This window comes from Lycorma delicatula, chromosome 2 (genome assembly GCF_047948215.1).
Source record: "Lycorma delicatula isolate Av1 chromosome 2, ASM4794821v1, whole genome shotgun sequence".
Classification (NCBI taxonomy): Eukaryota; Metazoa; Arthropoda; class Insecta; order Hemiptera; family Fulgoridae; genus Lycorma; species Lycorma delicatula.
The window spans coordinates 133,207,318-133,231,701 of NC_134456.1; the positions used below are offsets into that span (position 1 = coordinate 133,207,318).

The window sequence follows — 24,384 nt, forward strand, 5'->3', positions numbered from 1 at the left end:
TTGGATAAGCACATTAATCATCTCGCTTTGAATCTGCTAGACAACATCGAGGACGTTAGGAGACTAAAAAGGTTCCATGTGCTTGATCTTGTTAATCGACTTGTTATGATCGGGTTTGGAGGCTTGGTACTCACGTTTATTGTTTCTTGGCTGTTTCAAAGTTATTGTTTCGTTTAATGTTCTATTTAAAGTTATTTATTTTTTTGTTTTAATGTTAATGTTGAGTGAAATTCAAAGCCACTATCAAATGTTATATTATTTATATTATACTATTGTTTGTAAGTTATGTTATACTATTACTTGAGGATTATCATTGGGTGGTCCTCTTTCAAGTGATGGTCAGTCCTGCGACTTACTAATAGTTCATTGTAGTTGATTGTAAGTAAATAAAGAAATTCAGCAAAAAAAAAAAACTATTTACTTATTTATTTTCCTTATGTATTTAAATCACTTTATTTCAGTTAGAAAAAGTTTTAGTAAGTTGGAGAAAATAGTATAAACATAGCTAAAAATAGTACATGTTAAGAAAGCAGCCCGAGTAGGGGGTTAATTGATATAAACTACGTTCTCGATAAAATGTCCTTTTATTATTATTACAATGGATTCATTTTTCTGTTTTCTTGTATTTTTTTCTTTTTAAATATAAGAGAAAAGGTTTTATATTTTAATGTTTTGTATAAAAAATTTTGTTGGATTTTATTTTTTGTTGGTAATTATTTTTGAATTTTTAGTAAAACGTTTTTTTAATTTTGTAGTTTTAACCTAGAAACATGCATATTAGTTTCTATTTTTTATATATAATAAAATATTTACATTAATTGTATTACATTCACATCATTCAATTTTATGTTTAGACATAACACAGAAAGTAATGTAAACGTAAAAAGAATTTTACTAGAAATACGACAAAAAGATATACGTAAAAAACTGTAAACAGAATTTTGTTTCCCGTATTTCCCGTAAGTTTAAAAAGTGATATCAATAATTACAAAAAAAAAGGTAATAATTTATTTTACGTTTACAAAATTGTGTTGAAGAATTTGCGAAAGTATTTCCTCATTTTTAGTGCAGTCTGACTTAATTGTTTGCAATAATTTATTCCGCATGTGTTTGTATTAAAAACAATTATTCTTTTAATTATTTTTTCAAATAGTTGAATAAAATTATAAGTTATTATTATCTTATAACTGTAAAAATATAAACTGAAGAAGGTATGAGAATATACAAATATCCACCTGCTGTTGAATTCTATATCCCATAATTCGTTATTTTTCCACTGTTCTTAGTGAATTACAAGGTATTATGGTGGAAAGTTTGATATCACGTGTTCAAGGCTCAGTATTGTGTGATTAATCTAGCTCATACTATAACTATGAATAATTTGAAATCACTTAAGAAAGTCCAGAAATCACTTAAAAGTATACACTAAAAAATAAGCATTTAAAGCTCAATTTACTCCATCATAATTTGATAAATTAACAGATCTCATATTTTAATTTAGTTGTATAATTTTTATTCCAGGAAAGAATTATATTTTATTTATTTTTTTTTTTAAATCCATCAATAAAACAAAAATAATTTTTTACGGTAAATCTTAGAACAGTTTATTTCAGTAGGTTGTTTAGTTATAACTGGAATAAAAAAAAAATCTTTCACGGCTAAAACTGAAGACAAAGTTAAATAAATTGAGTTCCACGCGTAGAATTAATTTAGAATCCTTCCCCTTGCATTCAGCAACAATGTAACTACAAAACAACGCTGTGACAACGAACGCTTGTCTTGAGAACATCAGTCGGCATTGTCATAAATTTTGCAACCCAGCGTTATTCCGTTTCTGTAACCTTTTCACCATATATATCTTCAATGTAATCCAGAACAAAACTAACACGCGGAAATAAGTATAACTAACACATGAAAATATTGCAGAAATATTCATTAATAGGAAAATTGCAAACTACTCTATACATCGGAATTTATAAAATGAAAATTGTACTATCTGAGTATCGTTAAACTGATATTGAACTGTAGGATTTTAATAAACATGAAAGTTTTCAAATGGAAAGGGTTCATTTTAAAATCAAACATTTTAAAAATTCCATGAACAGATGAAGGAATGTTACGTTAATTTTTTTATAACTACAATTAGCGAAAGTGGATTTCATATTCTGGAATCATATTTCCGCTTGGTTAAAAAGTGAGTCATTTTATTCTCTTAGTTTGTTTTAAAACAACTAAATTTTTTGCAAAATTGAAACTTTTTCATTCTTTTTTTTTGTGATTGGATATCTTTTTCATTCCTTAATTAATTGCTATTTGTAATAACTGGAAATGTAAGTGTGTATTTCTTTCGAGGATTAGGTCTGACTATAAAGAAAATAGATAAAAGAGCGCAGAATCTTATAAATTTTTTCGTGACTGCCAGAAAAATATACATTATTATAAACATTTTCACAGAGTTTATTGATATAGATACTCATCTTAATTAGTACCTTAGCAATTAATTCGTACCTCAAAATTCTCAACAAGATGAAATTAATTTTCTATAAGTTGAATACCAATATTATGTCTTAATAATATTTATTAGTTTGGGTTACGACTGAATTTATACCTTTCCTATATTTTATTTTGAAATAATTATAAATATTGATATCATTTGTTTGTGATAATATTATTAATGTAGTAGAAGTAAAACAACCCTTGTTTTAAATTCCTTGATTTATTTACAGTTCAGCGAAAAAATTAATTGTAAAATTTTCTGAATCGTAAACAAATTTATTTGGAATTAATGACTCTGCTTCAATAACATTTTTATTTATATCTGGATCCAATATTTTTTTTTTAAATTTGCCTAATTATTTTTTGAAAAGTTGGATTGTTACCTATTATAATATATTTCTTGTTGATTTTTTCGAGTTTTTCCAAGTGGATGTTGAATCGATGTTATCAAAATATTAACATTAAACGATAAATAAGTAACTAACATATGGAATTCCAAAGCGACATTAAAGTAAAATTTATTTATATACAGTCGATGAAAAAAAAAATGCAAATAATTTTCAAATTTTCTTCCTAAACAAAACAATACAATACAATAATTTTAATCATCAGTCATGTAAACTACTGCTTTCCTTTAAACACGATACCGAAATTTCAATGGAACCTTTTGTTAACATATCAGGGAGTAAATCTAATGTACATAGAAGACATCTGTTGAAGTCATTTGTTTTGAGGTTATGATATACGTAAAGCCCTTACTGCAAGATGTGACTCGTGTAATTAATGTCTTATCATATATATATATATATATATATACTCACATACACACACACAAGTAGATGCGAGAGTGAGAGAATATTAGGTTATATTTTGTAGCAAATTTTAAACAAAATATTATTTTATTGTTAAAAACATAAATATTAATTTCTGGGTGTACTTAAATACTAAGTTTTAAAATTTATTTAAAATGAGTGGACCTATATTGCAGTGTAAATGATGAATTTAACTCTGCATCTGGATCTGCAATATTACCAGCTTTTAATTTCTGATTTAGGTTTTGATTTCATCTGATTTATGCATTAATAGCATCGCTAGAGTACTGCAATGTCGTTAGTTATTGTTTTCACATGTATTGTACACGTAAACAATACTTCATGAAATGTCTTTAAAAGATAAATTTCAGAATAATTAATATATAAATTGTTTTGGCTTTATTACTTATATCGATATTCTTTGACATTTAAGAAGAAAATAAACTTGTATTTTAATACTGAAAAATACAAGCGTCGGCCTCGGTGGCGCTAGTGGTAGCATCTTGTCCTTTCATCCGCAGATCCTGGGTTCAATTTCCCGGTCAGGTATGGCATTTTTCATACGCTACATTTCCACATTCCACGCACAAGCTTCAAGCTTATGTGGCAATATCATCAAGCAAAAAATTTAAAAAAAATACTAACCGACCATTGGCGAGTGTGTGTGTGTGTGTGTGTTTTTTTAATATTTAAAAATATTTTTTGTTCGATCATTTGTTTCATTAAATATAATTTTATTCATATACTGGTTACGTTTATAGAACTGATAATTTTGATTCATGAGTGGGGATTTATTAATTTCTTTAATAATGATATCATGCTATTATTTTTTTTCTTACATATTTTTAATAAGCTGTTTGTTCGATTTATCTAACTGCTAAATATAGGTAACCTATATACATATAATTTTTAATATCTTGAAGGAAATTTGCTTTTAGATTTGAACACATTTTCAAACATAAAGTGGTAAGATGTGTAGCAATTTTATAAAATGTTTTATAAAAGTTTTATAAAATATTTTCAGCATTGTATATGTATTTTTAAATATTCATCTATAAAATTTAGTATGCGGGCAACCCTGTTAAAAGCCATTCTGTCATCGGGACTCCTTTAGTATTGCCACCTTCTCCGAATTTTCCGTTTAGTTTCAAAAAGTCTCATCACCTATGAAGGGTAATCTCTGCCTTCTCACCCCCTCATGTACCTCCGCAGGCGTTGAGCGCTATGCTACCTCCCGCATGATTGAACCCAAACGTTGCATTGCATTATCAATATGATGCGTACAATTCAATTGTACTCCCGCAGGTAACCTTTCCGCAATCCAACTCCAGTAGGATTCCCAGTTGGTCCTGCTATTGTGAACGATTGATGAGTTCTACTTCTTTCAATGTGTTAACAGCCAATGTCACAGAAGAGTGATCGGTTAAATCAAGGTTATTCCACACGTCAGTGTAAAAATAGCCAACTCCCGATTTAACGAAGAATTCTAATAGTTCAGGAGCTTTAGTCAAGTCCGTAAGTCCATAACATAATTCTTAGCCTTAGATAGCACTGGAACCGCAGCCTTGTAATACAATCATTCAAGGCTCTTCCACGAGTTATAAGAGTAGAATCCCAGAGAACATGTTTACATTGCACTCACCTCCCATAATAAAGCAGCAACCTAGTGAACTGAAGTACTCAGAATACATGTCATCCGTGATCAAGTAACAAGTGGAACAGTAGATCACTGAAAATCTTAGGGGAGCAAACCATGCTAATATTTCTACCGAGGTTGTTTGAATATGAATGGTCATACATGGTGGGAGCTTCATTCCATTTTTGATCAGAAACACAATACGCCCTACCGTCTGGATAGTTAGTTGCGTACACTCAGTAGCCTCGAATACTCAAGTTTTTTTCGGTCAGTAAAATGCGTTTTGAAGGACCACAACTAGCAGTTCGGTTAGAAACAATGCCTCCAATTCTACTTCGTATGTTCCATGTCGCTATTCTCAAATTCTTTCCCATCAGCAGAGCTTAGTGATCACTTTTGTCAGTAGACCCATGAGGTTCCCGATCTGTTGCAATAGAAACTCAGCATTGAGTGTTGAAACTCAATGTTGCAGTTGAAACTCAGTGACATGAAATATCATTTCATATTTTTCTGAAATTTATCCTTAGAAGAAGAATCATCAACGTTGTTATGCACCACTACTTCGGTAAATGATCCAGGACGATCAAATTATCGGGTATGAATATGCTAATTTTTACCAGGATGAGCACACACATTCCCAGCTGATCTCTGATTTAGGAAGAGAAAGTTTATTATTCAGGTCAAAGGATCTGTCCTGTGCATCTCGTTAAGTTCTAGGAGGAATAATTTTGGTGCATAATGAGTTGCAAGTCAAAATTGTCCTTATACACTCTATACCCTTTGTAGTTTGTGGGATTGTCTAAATTACACAACGCATTGGTAGGCGGTGTATTTCTGCCTTTCTTCAGTCGTACTATCTCTTAGCATTGTTTAACTATTAATCATTTTGATATCGATTGTTGTTTGATTCTATTACCACTTACTGCTGTTATTCCCATCTTACTTATTGTCGCTCTTGTTGTGCTTGTTGAAATTTTTAATTTTTTTAATAATTTTACTAATCTATCATTTCTATTTGTCGTTTATTATTTTTATACATATGCATTTTTATTTTTACACTCTCATGATGTATTTTTCTTGGGAAATAACTTATATTATTAATTTTTGTGTTCAACAAGGAGTACCATTTAAAGGTCTTCATTCATGTTAAAATTTTTCAGTTGATTTATTTATGATTTCATAGTTCGTAGGTAACCAATTGAAAATAAAGCTCGATAGCGAAAATAAAAAAAACTATAAAATTTATGTTAAATTGTTTTAAATATTACTTAATTCGAAAAGTTTTAATTCGTTTCCATTGCCTAGTATTTTTATCACACGTTTTAGAAAGAGTTTTTTTGTAAGCCGTTGTCGATAAATTACAAATAGTAATTATTTTCTGACAACAATAGTTGTCTTTTACAATTGTAGTCTTTTACAACAATAGTTTCATGAAGTATTTCTCGTATATCCATAAATGTTTGATTAGTAGCTATGAGTTTTTCAATATTTATTTATTCTTTATCTATTTATTTTCATAATAACAACAGGCTTAGCTTTCTTGCAGTTACTAGATGGTAAATGAATTTGTAGCGTGTGAAAACTGTAATGCCTGACCGGGATTCGAACCCGTATGAAAGGCCGAGGCGCTGCTACCTGGCCACGGAGATATAATGTAATTAAAAATTTTGTTCGATATCATATGAATTACTTTTTTTTTCTTTTTTTGTCTCTCTGTTAGTATTTACAATCGGGATCTCATAGGAAACCATTAGTAAATTCTATTAATGAAAATCACGCGGAGATGTACCTGACGAAACTCCTCATTAAATCATACAAAGTTTCAACAACTCATGTATAAAAAAGCACTTTTATAAGCGGCCCAAGTAACGTTCAATACTCAGCACAGCAACAGAGATAAATCACAGGTAAAAAGAAAAAAAAACATTAAAAGCATTATCATCAGTACCAATATATGAAAAGAATACTATAAATGAAACAATTATTCATCGGTGATAGAAATAATTGTAATATGTAGAATATTATGTGACGTTCACTAAACAGTGACAGACTTATCCTGTGTTCCCAATCCTAGGTTGCTTCTCCCGATTTAACTTCATTAAACCATTAAACCTCCCAAGTCCAGCCCGAGGAGAAGTTTTAGTCAAATGATACCATTGCTATCATCCGATAGATTAATTGCTAGAAAATTTAAATGTGTTTTTTATTCTCTGTTTATACCGCGAACTAATTTTTTTTTTTTTTTGTAAACAGAAGGTAATCCTAGATAGTCATGACTTTTTTAACCCATTAAAAACTACGGCTTCTCTATTATGGTCCACACATATTTAAAGAATTTTGGATCTTTGAATTATTTAAATATTGTTGTTAGTCGTCGTCTTCCAGAGTTGGATCCCATTCTACCAGATAGGTTTAAGGATAACTTTGTAGATCGTAAGTTTATTAGATAAGGATAACTGGAAGTATCTACCCAACAACCAGTTTAATTCCCTATAATTGTAAGCTGTATCCTCTTTTCTATCTTGTGGCCATTTCTTGTTAGGAGATGGTCCAAGTGAAGGCAAGGTACCGTACATCCGATCCGTATAAGAGATATAGACCCCATTCAGGTGGAAGCATGGACAATCATCCCGTCCCATCGTAAATGTTACTTGGCTCGAATTTTTTCTGATTCACCCTCATTTTCCATTTGGTCAGCCACACGCTGATCTCATCTAACTCTTATTGTAATTTAGCAGAGGATTTAACCGTATCTTCATAATCAGCTAACTGCCATGTCATATACAAACAATATGACAGACCAGGCAGTCAGACCTTATCAAAGTCCTGCTGAACATCTATAAACGCTGCTGAGCAGTATATCTTCTCATTCAAGTATCTGGTTATGACAGTAAGAGCTCTACTGGTCTATTCAATGGTAGAGTGCCCATTCCTGAAGCCAAATTGATGATCTGGTATAATTTATTTTCGCTCCAAGATAGGCCATAACCTCCTGAGAAGCAGCTTTTCAAACAAATCGGATATTATTTGTAGAAAACGTATAGGTCTGTAAGAAGTAACAATATGAGGAGGGTTACCGGGCTTCGCAACCATTACTATATGAGAGACCTTCCACTCACAAGGGAAACACGTCGTTCTGATCCCATTGAAAAGGTCTGTTATTTACCAGATGATCTTGAACGGAACCATTACTAACATCTTATGAGTAATCAAATCAAAGGCGGGAGCCTTTTTAATATCTTCCGTTCGATTACTCGCAGAACCTCCGATGTAGAAAAAGGCTTAATGGTACACATAAAGGGATCAGGCTGTCTAGAAACTTATATGTTTCATCTTCATAAAGACTCTGCACGTCCAGCAGTGAAAAGATCAGGCTCAAATGAGAAGCAAATAAATCGGCTTTTATGGAGTCGCTCCTAGTCCGTATCCTGTTCGAAGCTTTAAAAGGAGGCAATGCAGGTGGAACTGGCCGATGCTTAGCAGCTTTCCTCAAAGAGTGCGTGCTACTATTCAAGGGAGCAAGATTTTCTAGGTACTCCTTCAATGTTTCATTTCTTATGGACTTCAGCTGTCCTTTTTAATTCTCCCGTTAAAGCCCAATAGGGCAAAGAACGGGAGGAGGGTGTGGCGACCCGAACGTCATTAGGCGGGTGTCTTCCCCTACAGGGTTGGGATGTCCTTTTTAATCAGAACTATCTGGGTGTCATCCTTGATGAGAGGCTTCAATTAAGGTAGCACCTTCAGTTTGTCGTAAGGAAGGCTATTGATGTCTTCTTTGGTGTTCGCAGTCATCCATCCCGATTGAAGGTTGAATTATCGTACCATGCGTATTCTTTACAAACGTGTCTGTGAGGCCACAATGTTGAACAATGCGACTGTCTGGGCTCATCGTTTACAATTCCAATGTTATAGGGACATTTTATTGCGAGCCCAGCGTCTTCTATTTTTAGCTGTTGTCGGAAACTACAAAATTGTCTCGAAAGAGGCAGTCTCTGTGATCGCCGGCATAAAACCCATTGACATTTTACCTACGGAATGTAGCAATTGGTATGTTTCTAAGGGAGACTTTCTTACCTCTGGGCCTATGCGAGAAATCTAAGACCAAGATTTTGACTCTAGGTAAGTTAGGTGGAACGATTCTTCTACTGGTCGATACATGCATGATATATTTCCTAATGTTAGGGAGCTGCGAGCAATTAGTTGGGTATCCCCCCAATCGGTACACAACTCAATTCCTTTCAGGACATGGTGCATTCAGGAATAGCTTGGCTAGGTTTGGTTTGGCTGATTCAGACTTGTGCCCGGACTGTAAGATCGATGACAATGCGGACCATATCCTTTCCGTTTATCCCCGCTACGAGACTGAACGTACCAGAGTTGTTAGGGAGCTCGAGAGAATGAATTCCTTTCTTGGACTGCGAATCAATTGGAAGATTCGCAGACAATGGACTATTGTGGCTGGCTTCCTCCTTTTCCTCGCCCTGAACAGAACGGCTGAATGCCGTATAGTAGAGGTTCACCCCCGGGTGGCTAGGGACCGCCTGGGTAGTTTATTGGCCGGAGGTAGGCGTGTTAGCATCGAGGCACGCTTAGTTAGAAAAAAGTGATGGTGATTGTTGTAATTGTTAGCTGTCGGCGGAACGACGATTGCACTGCCGAGGGTATGAGTAACCATGCAGCCATGAGGTGTAGTGGCATCTCGACGATGGTAATAAGTGAAAGTAAATGTCATGCGGGACTCTGCGATGGAGCTGAGTGGAAGTAGAAGGTCTGTTCTCCTCACCGTGGTAGACCATACCGGGGTCCAAAATGTTACCGAGTCAGGGGTATGAACTGAATTTGAGGTCACTAACGGAACTAGGAACAAATTTCGTTGTTGCGAACAACATTTTTGGTGGTATGTTATTATTAATTTGCCTCTAATTTATGAGATATTTGCACTTGAATTGTCTTTATAAAATGTAGAACTAGGCGCGGGATTCGTGCTTCCGCGAACTCGGTTAGGTAGTTCGAGGGCAACGATTTGGGACATTCAAGATGTTCGGATGAGTCCTGCAGAGAAGACAAAAGCTGAGTTTATAAATTACTGATGTAAATATCTACCGAGGCATTTACGTCGGTGGCATTCCAACGATGCCTGGTTTATTACTATGAAATGTAAAAGCCTAGAGGGCGAAAAACGACTCCCGTTGAAGCCAATCTTGGCTAAGAACGGTGATGGATGGTTTGGCAACCGGAAGTATCACAAGGCAAGTGTCTTTCCCGTATTGGAATGTCCTTTTTAATCTGCGTGTCACTCTGTTGAAAGAAGGCTGTCTTCAATCTTCCTGTAGCAATGACACCTTCAATTTTTTTGCGTCTTTTAGTATTAATCAGATCCATCAGCTTCGGTGGATAGTCAGTACCTTCCACTTCATACCTCTCTTCCGGTGTTAAGACCCAGATCCCTTCTTGCATTACTGAAAATGTTAAATGTTGTGTTGCATATTTAATATCCTTTGAACACTTCAATCTCATCGGTACAAGTGACTTCTTGTAGTACAAAGTAGACTACTAATAGTACTAGTAGTAGTAGTAGTCCTTGCAACGTGGCGCACCTGGTTCCTATCTATTATTTCTTTGTACACTTTACAACCCTCTTAGTTGGCAGAGTGATCTGCCTGACTGCAGTAAGGTGGCCGGAGTTCTTCTGTACTTCCTCGGATAGTCCGCCGGAGGATTGTGCCCTTCCGCACACTTGATATAGCGATATGGTCGCATACAGTTATTTTTGGTATGGCCATACTCCTGTCAGCGCATATACATACTAGTCCTGGAGATTTTCTTGGAGTTTCAAAAGTCACACTACAGTCAGCGGTCATATTTTGGTTTAAACATCTCCTTTCTGTTGTTCTGAGGTTCAAGATTTAAAAAACGTTGATGCCGGTTCTTTCGACACTCTATGTCGGGCGCCAGTATCACTACAGACTGTGTGCTGCTTTTCTTCAAGCTCTTTTCTGATGGTATCCACTGGAACCGAGTGATGCCGATTCCAGAGTACTACTTGGAAAGTCCTTTCGTCTTTCTGTGTGAACGTGCGTCCGATGATATTATGTTCGTGTACCAAACTAATTACTTTCTTGAATGTATCAATGTCCTTAGAGAGCACACGTTTTTGTTTCGTACCTATTAAACGTACGTAGTAGTCATTATTGTTCACAGCTTTATCAAGAAACTCATGTAAAAGCATGACATCCGTGATACTACACAGCATTATGAGTGGAGGTTTGAAAAGATTCGATAATGATAATTTTGTCAAGAAGACATTTTGGGGATTGTGGTATCCGTTGCTTCTGAAGAGTTGAGATTATTTGCCACGAAAGGCTATCTGTTTGTGAATCTGTCAGACTAATTTCAGAGTCACTTTCTGAGGCATCAGCATGACTAGAGATAATATTGTTTCTAATTAACATTTGGCGTGATGATCTCCTCGAGTTTCTGCCTGCATACAGTAGCGGTCTGCGTTTGCTAGTGGTGATGCAAGGTTCAGGAGATGCCGGCCTCCATGGCACGAGTGGTAGCGTTTTGGCATTTCATCCGGAGGGCCCGGTTTGCATCCCGGTCAGGCGTGGTATTTTCACACACGCTACAAATCATTTATCTCATCCTCTGAAGCAATATCTAACGGTGGACCAGGAGGTTAAAAAAATAAAAAAAAGGTCCAGGAGATGCCTCCCTATCGTAGTTCGGAACAGCTAGCATCCATGTTTACAATCTACTATCCTAGAGGTTAGTTCGACTAATTCACTAATTAAAAATTAAAAAAGGTACATACAATTAAAATCATAGAAATAATATAGTTTCCTTACAAAATGCAGAAAATAAAACTAGATGCACCAGCTTCTCTTTCAAACAAAAAAAAATTAAACGGACTATAAAAAATACACATTCACTACGAAATAACAGCTACAATAAATTAGTAAATTTAAACATATAAATGTAAAATAATGAAGTATAAGTCATCTTCTGTCGAAGAAAAATCTACTTTTCAACAAACGCGTTTCCTGTTAAAGAAATGAACGTAAACTAATAAATATGCAATGTAACACTATTTCAAATTTAGTTCCTCTATGAAATTAATTATTAATCGTTTAAAGTTAAACCTCTTTAACAGATATTGATTGCAACAGCGGTAAAATAATACAAGTAATAACTAGCTATACATCATTGTAATATATTATTATCTTAATTTCAATTTGTAAAAAGGTAACATAAAGTAAATAGAACAATTTTCTTATTTAGACAGTAAATTACAAAGGAAGAGCGTAATAGATAAGATATCAAAAGAAGGCTAGCACAAACAATGAGAACTTTTACTCAGAAAAAAGCCTTTTTGTATAAAATATTGATGAAAATGTAGAAAGAAATTCCTAAACTTTTTTGCATCGAGTATAATACTTTATTGAAACACAACACGTACCGTAGGAAAATTGCAAAATAAAAAAGTGTTTTATAAATTATGATTTTACTTTGAAGTAAAAAGGTTGACAATTAAATTTTATAATGTTAATGTTCTGACATCGATGATATTTTCCTACATATTTTAGTCAGAAAGAGGAGGTTAATGAAACGATTGCAAAAATATCAAATCTTTGTCGGGAATTGAATTGACATCAACTAATTAAGTACGCGGCATAATCATTAAACACCTAAAGGAGTTTTTTTGATAAGATACGAGACGAGTATAATGAAGAAAAGAATGAGGTTATTGGGCGAGAAGTTAAAAGTCTAAATTTTTTTTAATTTATAATACAAGGTTATGTTATGGGAAATGAAATTTGTCAGAAAAGAAGATTATTAATTAATGCTTGAAATTAAAATATAGTACATAGCTAAATGGAAATGAATGTACCATATATATGAACTATGTAGCATAAATGATGACAAACATATTTTGTTTTACACGTTGTATTTTTTAATATATTACAATATTATTAAAAACAATAACCAGATTTTTCATGTTTATGCGTAATAAATAAAATTAAACTGATTAAATTTATGTGCCATCTAAATGAGTATAACTTGTGCCTAAATATTTGCTTTTCACGTAGTATATTTATTTATTTTTTTACGTAGTCGTTTAAACCATTTAAAAAAACAATTTGTAAAATAAGAGTTCTTATCTTATATCGCATGAAATAAATTATAGTTATTTTATTTAAGTGTAATGTATTTTCATTTTGCATGAGGTACTGTTAATAACCCATTTAAGTTTTCACTTATCATACTTTGATTAAACATCATGATTTTTTTTTTACTTTTAATTAATAATATGCTAATTTTTTTAATAACAGTATACGAATGATCTAGATTTATTATTTTACAAGAAAATTTTTAGTCCAATATTATTTAATAATTCAATACAAGTTAAATAATAATTGTTAAATTTTAACAAATCCAATTTACCATTCAATAGTTTTATTTTATATGCCATATCATAATTGATTTATATAAAAAATAGTTAAAAATTTTATTTTGAACACCACAGAGCGTAGTAAAAAAAAAATATTTTCCACAATATATTCACACTAATGATTTAGAAAGTTATTAATATTTTCCTTTTATAACTTATGCAATTTTAAAATTCCAGTAATTAAAATCTGAAAGTAACTTTCAGTATTTATAACCTGAAATTTTTTTAATTTTAAGATAAAATTTAAATTCTGAACCACCAAATAACAAATTGAGAACACCAAATTGACAGGACCTTTACGTTGACGTAATTTAAAAATATACGACGACCAACTGTTATAATTACGAAATTTTTTACAATTAACATATGAAGCTTTAATTATTGTTACAAATATGACGAAAATGTGAGTTCCTGAGGATAGAAATTAATTCCGAAAGCGCTTCAACGCGTCCTTTCCTGGCATTGGTTATTTATTCTTGAATTATGAATTAAATTATTTAATAAAATTAAATCGTTGAATTATTATAAAATTAAAAAAATCGCTATTTTAAAACTTTGATCGGCTCCCCCACCCACAGTATCCTTCAAAGCATGTTTCTGGCCAACTTTATACATGTTGTTCGGGAGCAGGGTCTCATATTCATACTTTCACAAGGAAGGATCAACGTGTCTTTCGTGTTGTAATCAAAACCTGCGCCAATTTATTCCACTGGGAACGATAAAGGACGAAATCGAAGGTTACAGGTATCGGGTGAAGGACTTAATAAATACACGCCACAAGGTAACTAAGTAGCCCACATCGACTTTTTTCGTGAACCTGCAACCAAAGGAAGATAATAAGACCATCTTTGAATTGGAGTATACTGCCAATTGCAGAGTATCATTCGAGACCCTACGGAAGCCTACAGGCCTCGTGCAGTACATGAGGCGTCAGCAAGATGGGCACACTAAGAACAATTGTATAAGGCTATTGCGCTGCGTGAAATGTGGAGAGGGCCATTGGACAGCTGACTGTCCCAGGAAGGGCAGGAGCACTCTTGCAATCTGCTCCTTGTATATCAGACATATTGCAGAGTATATCAAGACATATTGGTGAGGAAGCGTAGTCGGAAGGCGAATTGGGATTTGCAGCTTGCTCCGAGAGCAGAACCCGCTAGCCCCAGGGTGGATGGCCCCGCGCTTGATAATAAAAACTTTCCTTCGTTGGGTCGTGGATTGCCGAGTCTAAATTTCTCCAAAAACGTATGTTGCGGCAACTGGGCGTGCTATTAAGGGCAATGTGGGCAAATTGGATAGGCTTTCATCAAATATAGATTTCCTGGTTCAACAGTTTGGGAGTCTGATAGCCTTGCTCACCCAGGTGCTCTCCAAAATCTGTTGATGTCCAAACTTCTACGAATCGCTGCATGAAACGTTAATGGCCAACTTTCTAGGCGTAAGGAGCAAGGGTTTATGGAAGTTTCTAATTCCCTGGACGTAATATTGATAACGCACATTACTCACCGGAACAACCTTAGGCTTCAAGATTATTCTGTGTATGTTACGAATCACCCAGATGAGTAGGCCCATGGAGGAATCTCAACCTCGGTTGAGATTACGGACTGGTTGAGGCCTATTAGGCTGTCCGCGGTGTACTGCCCTTCGCACCATACTTTAACTGACGGGTTGTTTTCCGATTACTTTGCGACTCTGGATTCTAGATTTATTGCAGGAGGACAATGGAACGCGAAGGACCCATTGTGGGTTCCTTCGGCCCCACAATGGGTCCCCCCCCCATTGTGTGTTCCCAGTTGACAACCAGCAGGGGTAGAATGCTGACGAGGTGTGTTCAGAATCTGTGCCAGGACGTGTTATCGGAATTCCAACCGACATACTAGCTTACAGATCTGACAATAATCCCGGATTTACTTGCCTTTTTGTCAACTCGGGTATTTCATCTACATACCTAAACTCTCTGCGAATCACTTGCCCATTCTACTTGCATTGAGAACGACAGTGTTTAAAAGAAAAGGGAGGCCTATTTTTCACACGAGACGAGCGGATTGGGTTTCTTACCAGGACTGGGTTCTTACCAGGACTGGCGCAGGAAAGGCTATCCTGCGCTCAGTTGGGGTACAGTGTAGAATTTTGCAGAACAGCTGGTACTAGTAATGTGATAATTATACAACGATTCCAGAACAAAGTAGCGAGGATGATTGCCGAAGCGCCATGGTTCACGCGGAATGATGAGATTCATGATTTTCTGGAGCTCCCGTCGGTTCGTGAAATTGCACGCCAGCGCAGCGTCAAATACCTGCAGAGGCTTGAGAATCATGTAAACCACTTTGCAATTAATCTACTCAATAATAGTAGAGACGTCCAACGGTTAAGACGTGTTTATGTACTCTACGTAGGATCTGCGAAACAGTCTGGAATCTAACACCGTCAAGTTACTATGTCTAGGAAGACAAAAAATTCGATTAAGAAATATACAGGAAATAAAAAAAGCTTTTTACGTTTTTAGAGAAGGGGGAATTTTAGGCCATTTTTTTTTAAATGGTAAGATAAACACGAATGAATTTCTAAGCTTAATATAACGTGAGGTTATGTTTGCAAAATTTTGTGAAAATTGACGTGAAAAAACTATCTACTCCCCTGGAGGTGTTGACCCCAAAATTTTACCATCAAATTACCCTATATACATGAGTATCTCTGCGAAATATTATTGAAATCGGTTCATCTAGTTTTAATAAAAATTCTTACACTTCAAATACGCCAGCACATGTACATACGTACGTACGAATATTCCACTCCATTCTTTCTGTTTTTTTGTGAGCCCTGCGTCATGAAACGTCAAGGAATAATCCAGGGCAATTAAAAATCTCATACCACTTTTTTTTTTACGGATTACCACACTTTCATTCTTGCAGCGTAGCTGTAGAGTTGTGATGCCAGGAATGTAATAATTAGATAAATTGAGGATGTACTCAAGAATTTTACAAAACTGTTTCCAAAACGAAAAAAAATGGTATAATTGTAATAATTCGAGAATCTATTTATAAACAACCGCATACTTATTTACTGCTGAAAATTAGCCAAAAATGATCCATGTAAAGATTTTATTTATATTCCAAATAATTCGTGGTTAATTATTGTACGAGTATTTTGTTGTATTGCATTGAGTACTATAATTTCTATTTATTGGATTAAAATTTCATAAATTAGATTTAGATAACGGGTTAGAAATTGACAATCCCGTAGGACTAGAAATGAAATACTTTTACCCAACTGATTCAATCACGGTATCCTCTACGTATTAATCACATTTTCTTGGGTCACTTTGATGTTCCTTATTTTCCGTTCACGTTACTGAATCCTATTTCTCAGCGAAAGTGAATTATTATAGGGCTTCTCTTAAAGATCCCTCTCTTGTTAACAGGACTTCAACAAAGTATTCTTGAAGATAAAAGTATAATGAATATAACCTTTATAATATGTACGTATTTGAAACATTGTTCTTGAAAGCTGTAATATAATGTGGTATAGAAAACTGAAATCTTTCTAATTGTAATCATTAAAGCATTTAATTTCGTCTAATAACGTTTCCTTAGATCTTATTTCAGTTGGCAATTAATCTAATTCAATAAAGGAAATGATGTATTCCTGACGTTATAATTTAATAATGAGATATCTTAGCCGTTCTATATGTTAAGAATGGGGATCATCATTATGACGTATATTATATTATATTATTTCATTTTCTAAACTAAAACTGACCAGTCGTGAGAGAGCAGGCCATTAATTGATCTAAAACGAATGAAATACACGACTGTTATAAATATTTACGTAAAAAACCAAACGAAATCTGCTTCTTTTTTGAACTAAGATATTTCATATACATAGAACACTTCTAACAGCCATGGGGCAGGAAATATGATAATTTTAACAAACGAATACGATAGTATGGTTTGACTAAAGAATGAAAATAGTTTGTACGAGCTCATAATTTTTTAACCCACTAAAAAATATCATCTTTTATTCAAAAGTAAGCTCTGCTACTTTCTATAATAATTCATTGTTTGCATTTTCAGTCCCATAACCAACGTTGTAGGTGAATTGAGGTGATTTACATCTCCCTCGTTACCAAATACATATGTTACCGAGAATAACAAGCATTCTATGCAAAGATTACTCGGGATAGGAAAAAATACAATCCTGTATTCCAAGTTCCATAAAATTTAGGTTGTATTTTCATTCTGCTAAACTTAACGACAGGTTGTTTAATTAATATTATCGCACAGAGAAACAAACTGCAGTACTGCTTGTTGTCGGTTGTTTTACATGCTTCACAGCCTTATGGAAAACTGGGACAAATAATATTATCTGTCCCAGTTTTGTTCTATATAGAACAACATAATTAATACATACGTTTTGGTCTGAAACAATTCATTATATACATTTTCAAAATTCAGGAAGTGAAACTAATTTATTGAGAGATGATTAACAATATATAACTTTGTTAACTTTATTTTCCTCCCCCTATGATTTCATTCCTCTGTAAACTATTTAAACTATTTAATTGTAAATTACAAAAATTATGTTGTAGTTGTAATTTGTAATTTACAAATATGATCATAAAAAAAAAATTGAAATATGTTTATAAACAGGATATTCATGAATATTTACAAAATTAATATACATAGTGACGGAAAGTGATATGTTCTTATGGTGGAATAGATGCATTTAACCCACCGGGTTGGTCTTATAGTGAACGCGTCTTCCCAAATCAGCTGATTTAGAAGTCGAGTGTTGCAGTGTTCCAAGTCCTACTTTTATACGGATTTGAATACTAGATTGTGGATACCGGTGTTCTTCCGTAGTTGGATTTCAATGGTCGATCTGAGACTGTAAAAGACACTTCACACTTGCACTTCACTTACACTTCACTTGCACTCATACATATCATCTTTATTCATCCTCTGAAATAATACCTGACGGTAATTCCCGGAGGCAAAACAGGAAAAAAAGGAAAATAATAGATGCATTTGTGTTTTTTTTTTCTCATTAAATTTATTATTTTTTTGCTACTAAATTTCTAAATTAATGTTTTTTATTGTTGTCAAACTGTAACCTTAAAAAACAGTCTCAGTAAAATGACAGTCTGATTATCAATGCAGAATTAATAGGCAAAATAAACTGAGATTTTATTGGTACATAGAATTTCAATTTTAATATTTGTTGACATAAACGTTTGTAGTTATAAACCATTAATTTACCATATGCAGAAATCGGCTGTAAAACTACGTCATTTTTTTAAAGTATTTTCAAAAATATAAACTTTTCGATTTTTACATCAATTATTTATAAAATTATGTAAAACGAGTAGACCTAAGTTGACTCATAAAGCAATCTTATGACTGTTTATTACAAAACGACGTCTAATTTAAATTTTCTTCATTTAGCCAAATTAGTGTTTGCAATTTATACGTCAAACAACGGAATTGTTTATACACAACCAAATGTAATCATCAAAAAAAATAATAAAGGTAATAAAGTCAACAATAGTTTTTTTTTTTTTTTCAGGTTTCCTGAGATTAGAACAAGAGGAACGCAGTGCAGCCCAGAGCGACATAGAAGCTGCACTTCAATGGGTGAAACACAACGTTGGTGCTTTTGGTGGCGATCCTACGCGGATTACTGTTGTTGGTCATGGACATGGAGCCACAATTGCAAATCTCCTCTTACTCTCACCAACTGCAAAAGGTAAAATATAATAAGACAATAAAATATTTTTTTATCCAAATACATTTAAAAGTTTATATTAAAATTAATCAGTAATGAAATTCATTACATAATTAATATATATCGTAATCAAAATATAGTATGTATATATATATATATATATATTTTTTTTTTTTTACTATATATATATATATAAAACGTAAAATATAAATAGGATTTATGCTTATTTTCCACAGCAGTATTTAATTTTTTTAAAAATGGTTTCTAAAAACTTTTTCTTTGTTTTTGATTTGAAAGAAATTTTTTTTCTGAAGTCTTCTATACCATCAGTAAAACCCTAACTACCTCATATATCATCATCAAATTTCACTTATATAGAAGCCATAATGTTAAATTTATAGCTTAAAATACTAAAAGCAACATAACAGCAAAGAATTAACAGCAAGACTTTTTTTTAACGATGTAGGTTTTTTTGGAAACTTTCTTTACTAATTGAAAGCAAACCAAAATAAATTTATATTACAACTAAAATATGTTTAAAATAATGTATGAAGTCCGTTTCGGTTCAGTAATATAATGTTACTAAATAATATCATTTCCTTAATGACATGGTGTCTTCATAAATGAATTTAATTAAATCGCTTTAAAGATTTTTATAAGCCGTTTTGCTACGATAATTATTGAGCTGTATTTCGATATATAATAAATCGTGTGTACCTCACCTCAATATAAATTTATTAAAACACAATAAACCAATCACTGTATTTTAGTTTTTAAACAATAAAGATTTATATAATTTTTATTCGAAATGATAAATAGTAAGAAGCTTTTCACTAAACTTTACACCTTAAAAGGCCCATCCCCCAGCCATCAGTACCTCCCACTTTCTTAAGATATTAGTTAATGGCATCACTGCTTTAAAGAAGGTATCGTGTGTCAAATTTCAGATTTTTTGTACATTTTGATGCTGAGATATAAACAAAAGTTCTTAAAGCTCGCTTTATCACGCTCAGGTGTAAACAAATGCAGCCGCGCGCTTGCGTGTATGTGTAGAATTTTTTAACAAAACCTTTACAAATGTGCTCGTTTGGAGGACCCCAGATCCATCCTCAATCTAGAAATGTGTATATTTCAGCCAGTTTTTGACCGAAAGGAATTTTTATTATATCCAACTAACTGTCGGGAGAGTAAATCTTATTATCATAGCGTTGATATCATAAAACTTCGACGTTCATGTAACTGTTTAGGAAAAGAAAATATTACATCGTAAACTGTGATACTACATTAATAACAAAAGTAAAACTTTATGTGCTTACCTAAATCTAGATAAGTGTGGATATTGCTTTAATTACGTATTCTTTACACATTTTGACTACTACTTATTAGTATGATTATTGAGTTTCTCATATTATTTTTTTTTAATCAGGATAAATGAAAAATTATAACAAAAGTTTCATAGAAATTTAGTTTAATTTTTTTTCTAAAAACAACACATTAGTTTAAATAAAGGAGTTTTTGTTAGCAAGTTTCCAAAGAATTTGGAAATCGCGACTGCGCCCGGTCATATTTATATACACGTGTACGTATGTATATCTAAGATTTCTTCGTCCGCTCTACCAGACGCAAATCTTAGCCGAATTGGCCAAACTTGATAGGGTGGCGTAAACCTATTGGCAATGGAGTTCTATTGATTTTAAAGTGAATCAGTTCATAGGAACCATAAATAGAGCTAAAAAATGAGAGTTTAGGTACAGTTCAACATTTTTCATTCTGCTGGGCACAATTTTTAACTGATTTAGATGATACTTGATAGGATGATGTAAACTTGGTATAAATAAAAGTATATTGATTTTCAAGCAAATCGGTTCGCAGGAACCGGAGTTGAAGACAAAAGAGTGCGTTTTTGGGTACGTTTTCCGGGGTTTTCAAGATTTACATGTTGTAAACTGAAGGGTGATGTGTAAGAAAACTAACATCAGATTTTTCGAGAACCACCAGCTGAGAGCTGGCTTCCCGATGTTCCAAAACAAGTTTGTAGCCTAAACTTGTTTGCTAGCATCGCCAGGAGCGACCTAGTTTTGCTTAGTATTTTAATCCAAAATGTGATCTGATATGAAGGAAAGGGATTGGTATCCAGAAAAATCAGTTTTGAAATTTTAATCTTTTTGGATATATGACAGTAAGAATACTTAAAACAAAAAAAAAACACCGAAAGCTAGCTAAAATACCAAAAGGAATATTATTTTCAAAAAGTATCACAGCACTGCAACATCCTTTCTTTTTTTTACTAAAACAGGAAATCTGCCCTTCTGAAGCACTTATTGCGACAGAGATTTTTAAAACTATAATTAACATACAGTTGAATTCAGTAATAATTTTCATCATCATTGAATTCAGTATTAATTTTCATCATAGATATTTTATAATCTCTAAAACAATTTTGTATATTTTTTTATGTATTATATTTTATTCTACTCTTTTGCAGTTAGCATTTTGATTTATTAACCGAATACTACTTATATTTACTCTATTTAACTGTGATATTTTTCGTTATTGACAGTTAAAAGTAAATTCTAGTTGTGGTTAAAAGTTTCGATTGAATAATCCAAACGAATCTGATTTTTAAATTTGTTCGAAAGTGAAGTAAAACTTTTCATTTAAACTTATTTGTTATTATCCTAAGCAGTTCAATAACTCTGAATTTTGTTTGCTGATTTCTATTAACTTATTGTTCTAATAAATTATTCTACTAAATTACGTTTGTTTTGACAAAAGTGCAGAAGTTTTGTTTACCGACTTGAAGCTTCAAATCACATAATATTAATTATGTTTTAAAGATAATTTAATGCACAACGAGAAAGCTTACAATAATTTGTATAATGGAATAAACAGAATGAATTTATATATATCATTCAGTACATTATCAGAAAAAAAGGAATAGTTTAGTTTTTTCGTATATAACTGTAATTTCTTGCCTTACAGTATATTTTAGTTGAAAGTAATTTTTTTTAATAATTGATCTAGCCTGATCCAGCTTTCTGTGTTAACAATTATATACTTATTATTATTTACTTATTATTTTTAGCCAATTCTTAAAATTCTTCTTCGTTCTACATTGAGATAATAAAAAAGACATCTTTTATTAAGTTCTAATGAAAAAAAAAAAAAAAACACGGTAGATCTACCATATAATAATGGATAATACAGCTTCACTGTTAGCCTAATGTATGTCATTTTATAAAAACAAACTTTAAAAATTTTAAATTGGAAATAAATACTTTTAAAGTCAACGTTAAATAGCTTAAAATAAGATACTCAACAGAATCGTTTAAGAAAATTATTTAAAAAAAAAATAAATGGAGAATAAGTTTCGTAATTAGTGGACTTTAATTAACGTCATCTTAATAATTTTATACGTTTTAGACGATTTCTCTTCATGTCTTTGTAGTTTTTTATCTTTTTCTCATTTCCCTTCTTTATGGCTGAGTTAATGACAGTTACTGGCTGAAGTAATGAAAACAGAAAAAAAATATGTATACTAGTGGGAAAAGTTTTTATAAAATCAAATTAATTTTGCACTCTTTAAAATTAGTTCCAACTTCCACCACAATTTAATTTTTTTAAAAATGGTTTCTAAAAAATCTTTCTTTGTTTCTGATTCGGAAGTGAAATAAGATTTCTGCCAGTTTTAAACTCTTTCACTATGAGGAATAGTAATACGCTAAGGAGTGATGCTATCTCTGAGTGTCAGCGATAACTTATTCAGATAGAACATGTAGGTGACGTACTTGTGGATTGCTACTTATAATTTTTATCTGTAATATATATATATATATATATATATATATATATATATATATATATGTATTACTTTCAACCCAAAACGCAAGTGTTTCTTTCGTTGCATTATAATTTAATAAGATGGATAATCATTTATATTTTTCCAGAATCTAATACAATATTTTATTTAACTATCTTATTTTGTGATAGATTTACCTTTTTTCAAAATTAATAATTTTATATTTACATCATTCTTAATTTAGTTTCGCCCACTACATCAATAACTGTGATAAGATACCAACCTAAATGAACATAATATATAAGGGTTTAATATCTACTGGACTTTCTCTAGTCGATTATAAACATTCATTGTTCTAAGAAAGTAGACTGTAGATATTTAACTGTGTTAAAATAAAACTTTTATAAATGTCTACACTACTGAATAATGATAATTTTTTTTTCTTGATGATATCGCTACATAAGCTTGAAGAGCTTGTGCGTGGGATATGGAAACGTAGCGTATGAAAAATTCCGTGCCTGACCGGGATTTGAACCCAGGACCTCCGGATGAAACACCTCGCGCCACGAATGCCGCCATAATTCATTTCAAAGAAAAAAGATACCAAAAGCAGATCTCCGTTGATTACTATACGTACGAAACTCTTACGAGATAGCCAAGATAGCGTCTAGATAGTAAAGACCGAACAATGTAGAAACACCAGCGGTACTGACATTAGAAACAGCTTTTTCTGTTTTTACGGTTTTTTTGAATATTTCCTGAAAGATATATTATTCTATTATTAGTATGATAATAAAATCTCTAGCATATATTTGAAGGTTGCAGTTTTTAAAGTTGTATCGTATTCCGAATTTTAAACGAGTATTATTCAATTTGATGGAAATGTGTTTTAAGCAGCGAGTTCTTATTATTATACTTTCAATTACTAATATTATATTAAAAAATCATTTATCGTTTACTATTTCTTAAATCCAATTATTGACGAAAAAATATAAAAAATACGAAAATGGATTAAAAAAATATTGAACCTATTGAAAAGTAAAGGTTTAAAACTTTTGAAAAATTTACATTTTGACAAAGAATATTTTAGTAATTTTTTTTTTAAGTAACACTATAATCACGAAAATTACAGCCAAAAATTGCATATAAACTGAGAAAATGATTAAATATATGTTACTCAAACTATTTATGATTATTCATAACCCACTGAATAATAACCCATTTATATTGCATAAAACATTTCATTCCATTTTTTTTTTTACATATTTTTTGAAATGATTATAAAATATTGTATCTCAGACTGAGTAGATGATTCAGTGAATGTTTCCATATTAAAATTATCGAATAGCGTTGTTCTAATAAACAAAATGTATTGTAAAGAAAATAAACAAAATTATGTAACAGAAAATTATTACTGTATAGATAAAATAAATAAAAAAAACAGTTCTAGAAATAGTCGTAAAATTAT

The 24,384-nt window shown here is 32.3% G+C and overlaps 1 protein-coding gene across 1 annotated transcript in view; it reads left to right on the forward strand.

Moving 5' to 3' along the window:
* LOC142320256 (neuroligin-1-like) overlaps window positions 1–24,384 on the forward strand; it is a 770,210-nt gene that overhangs the window by 315,967 nt on the left and 429,859 nt on the right. The window contains exon 4 of the mRNA XM_075357957.1: window positions 18,959–19,138. Within this exon, the coding sequence (XP_075214072.1) occupies window positions 18,959–19,138 (180 nt within the window). The remainder of the gene's footprint in view (window positions 1–18,958; window positions 19,139–24,384) is intronic.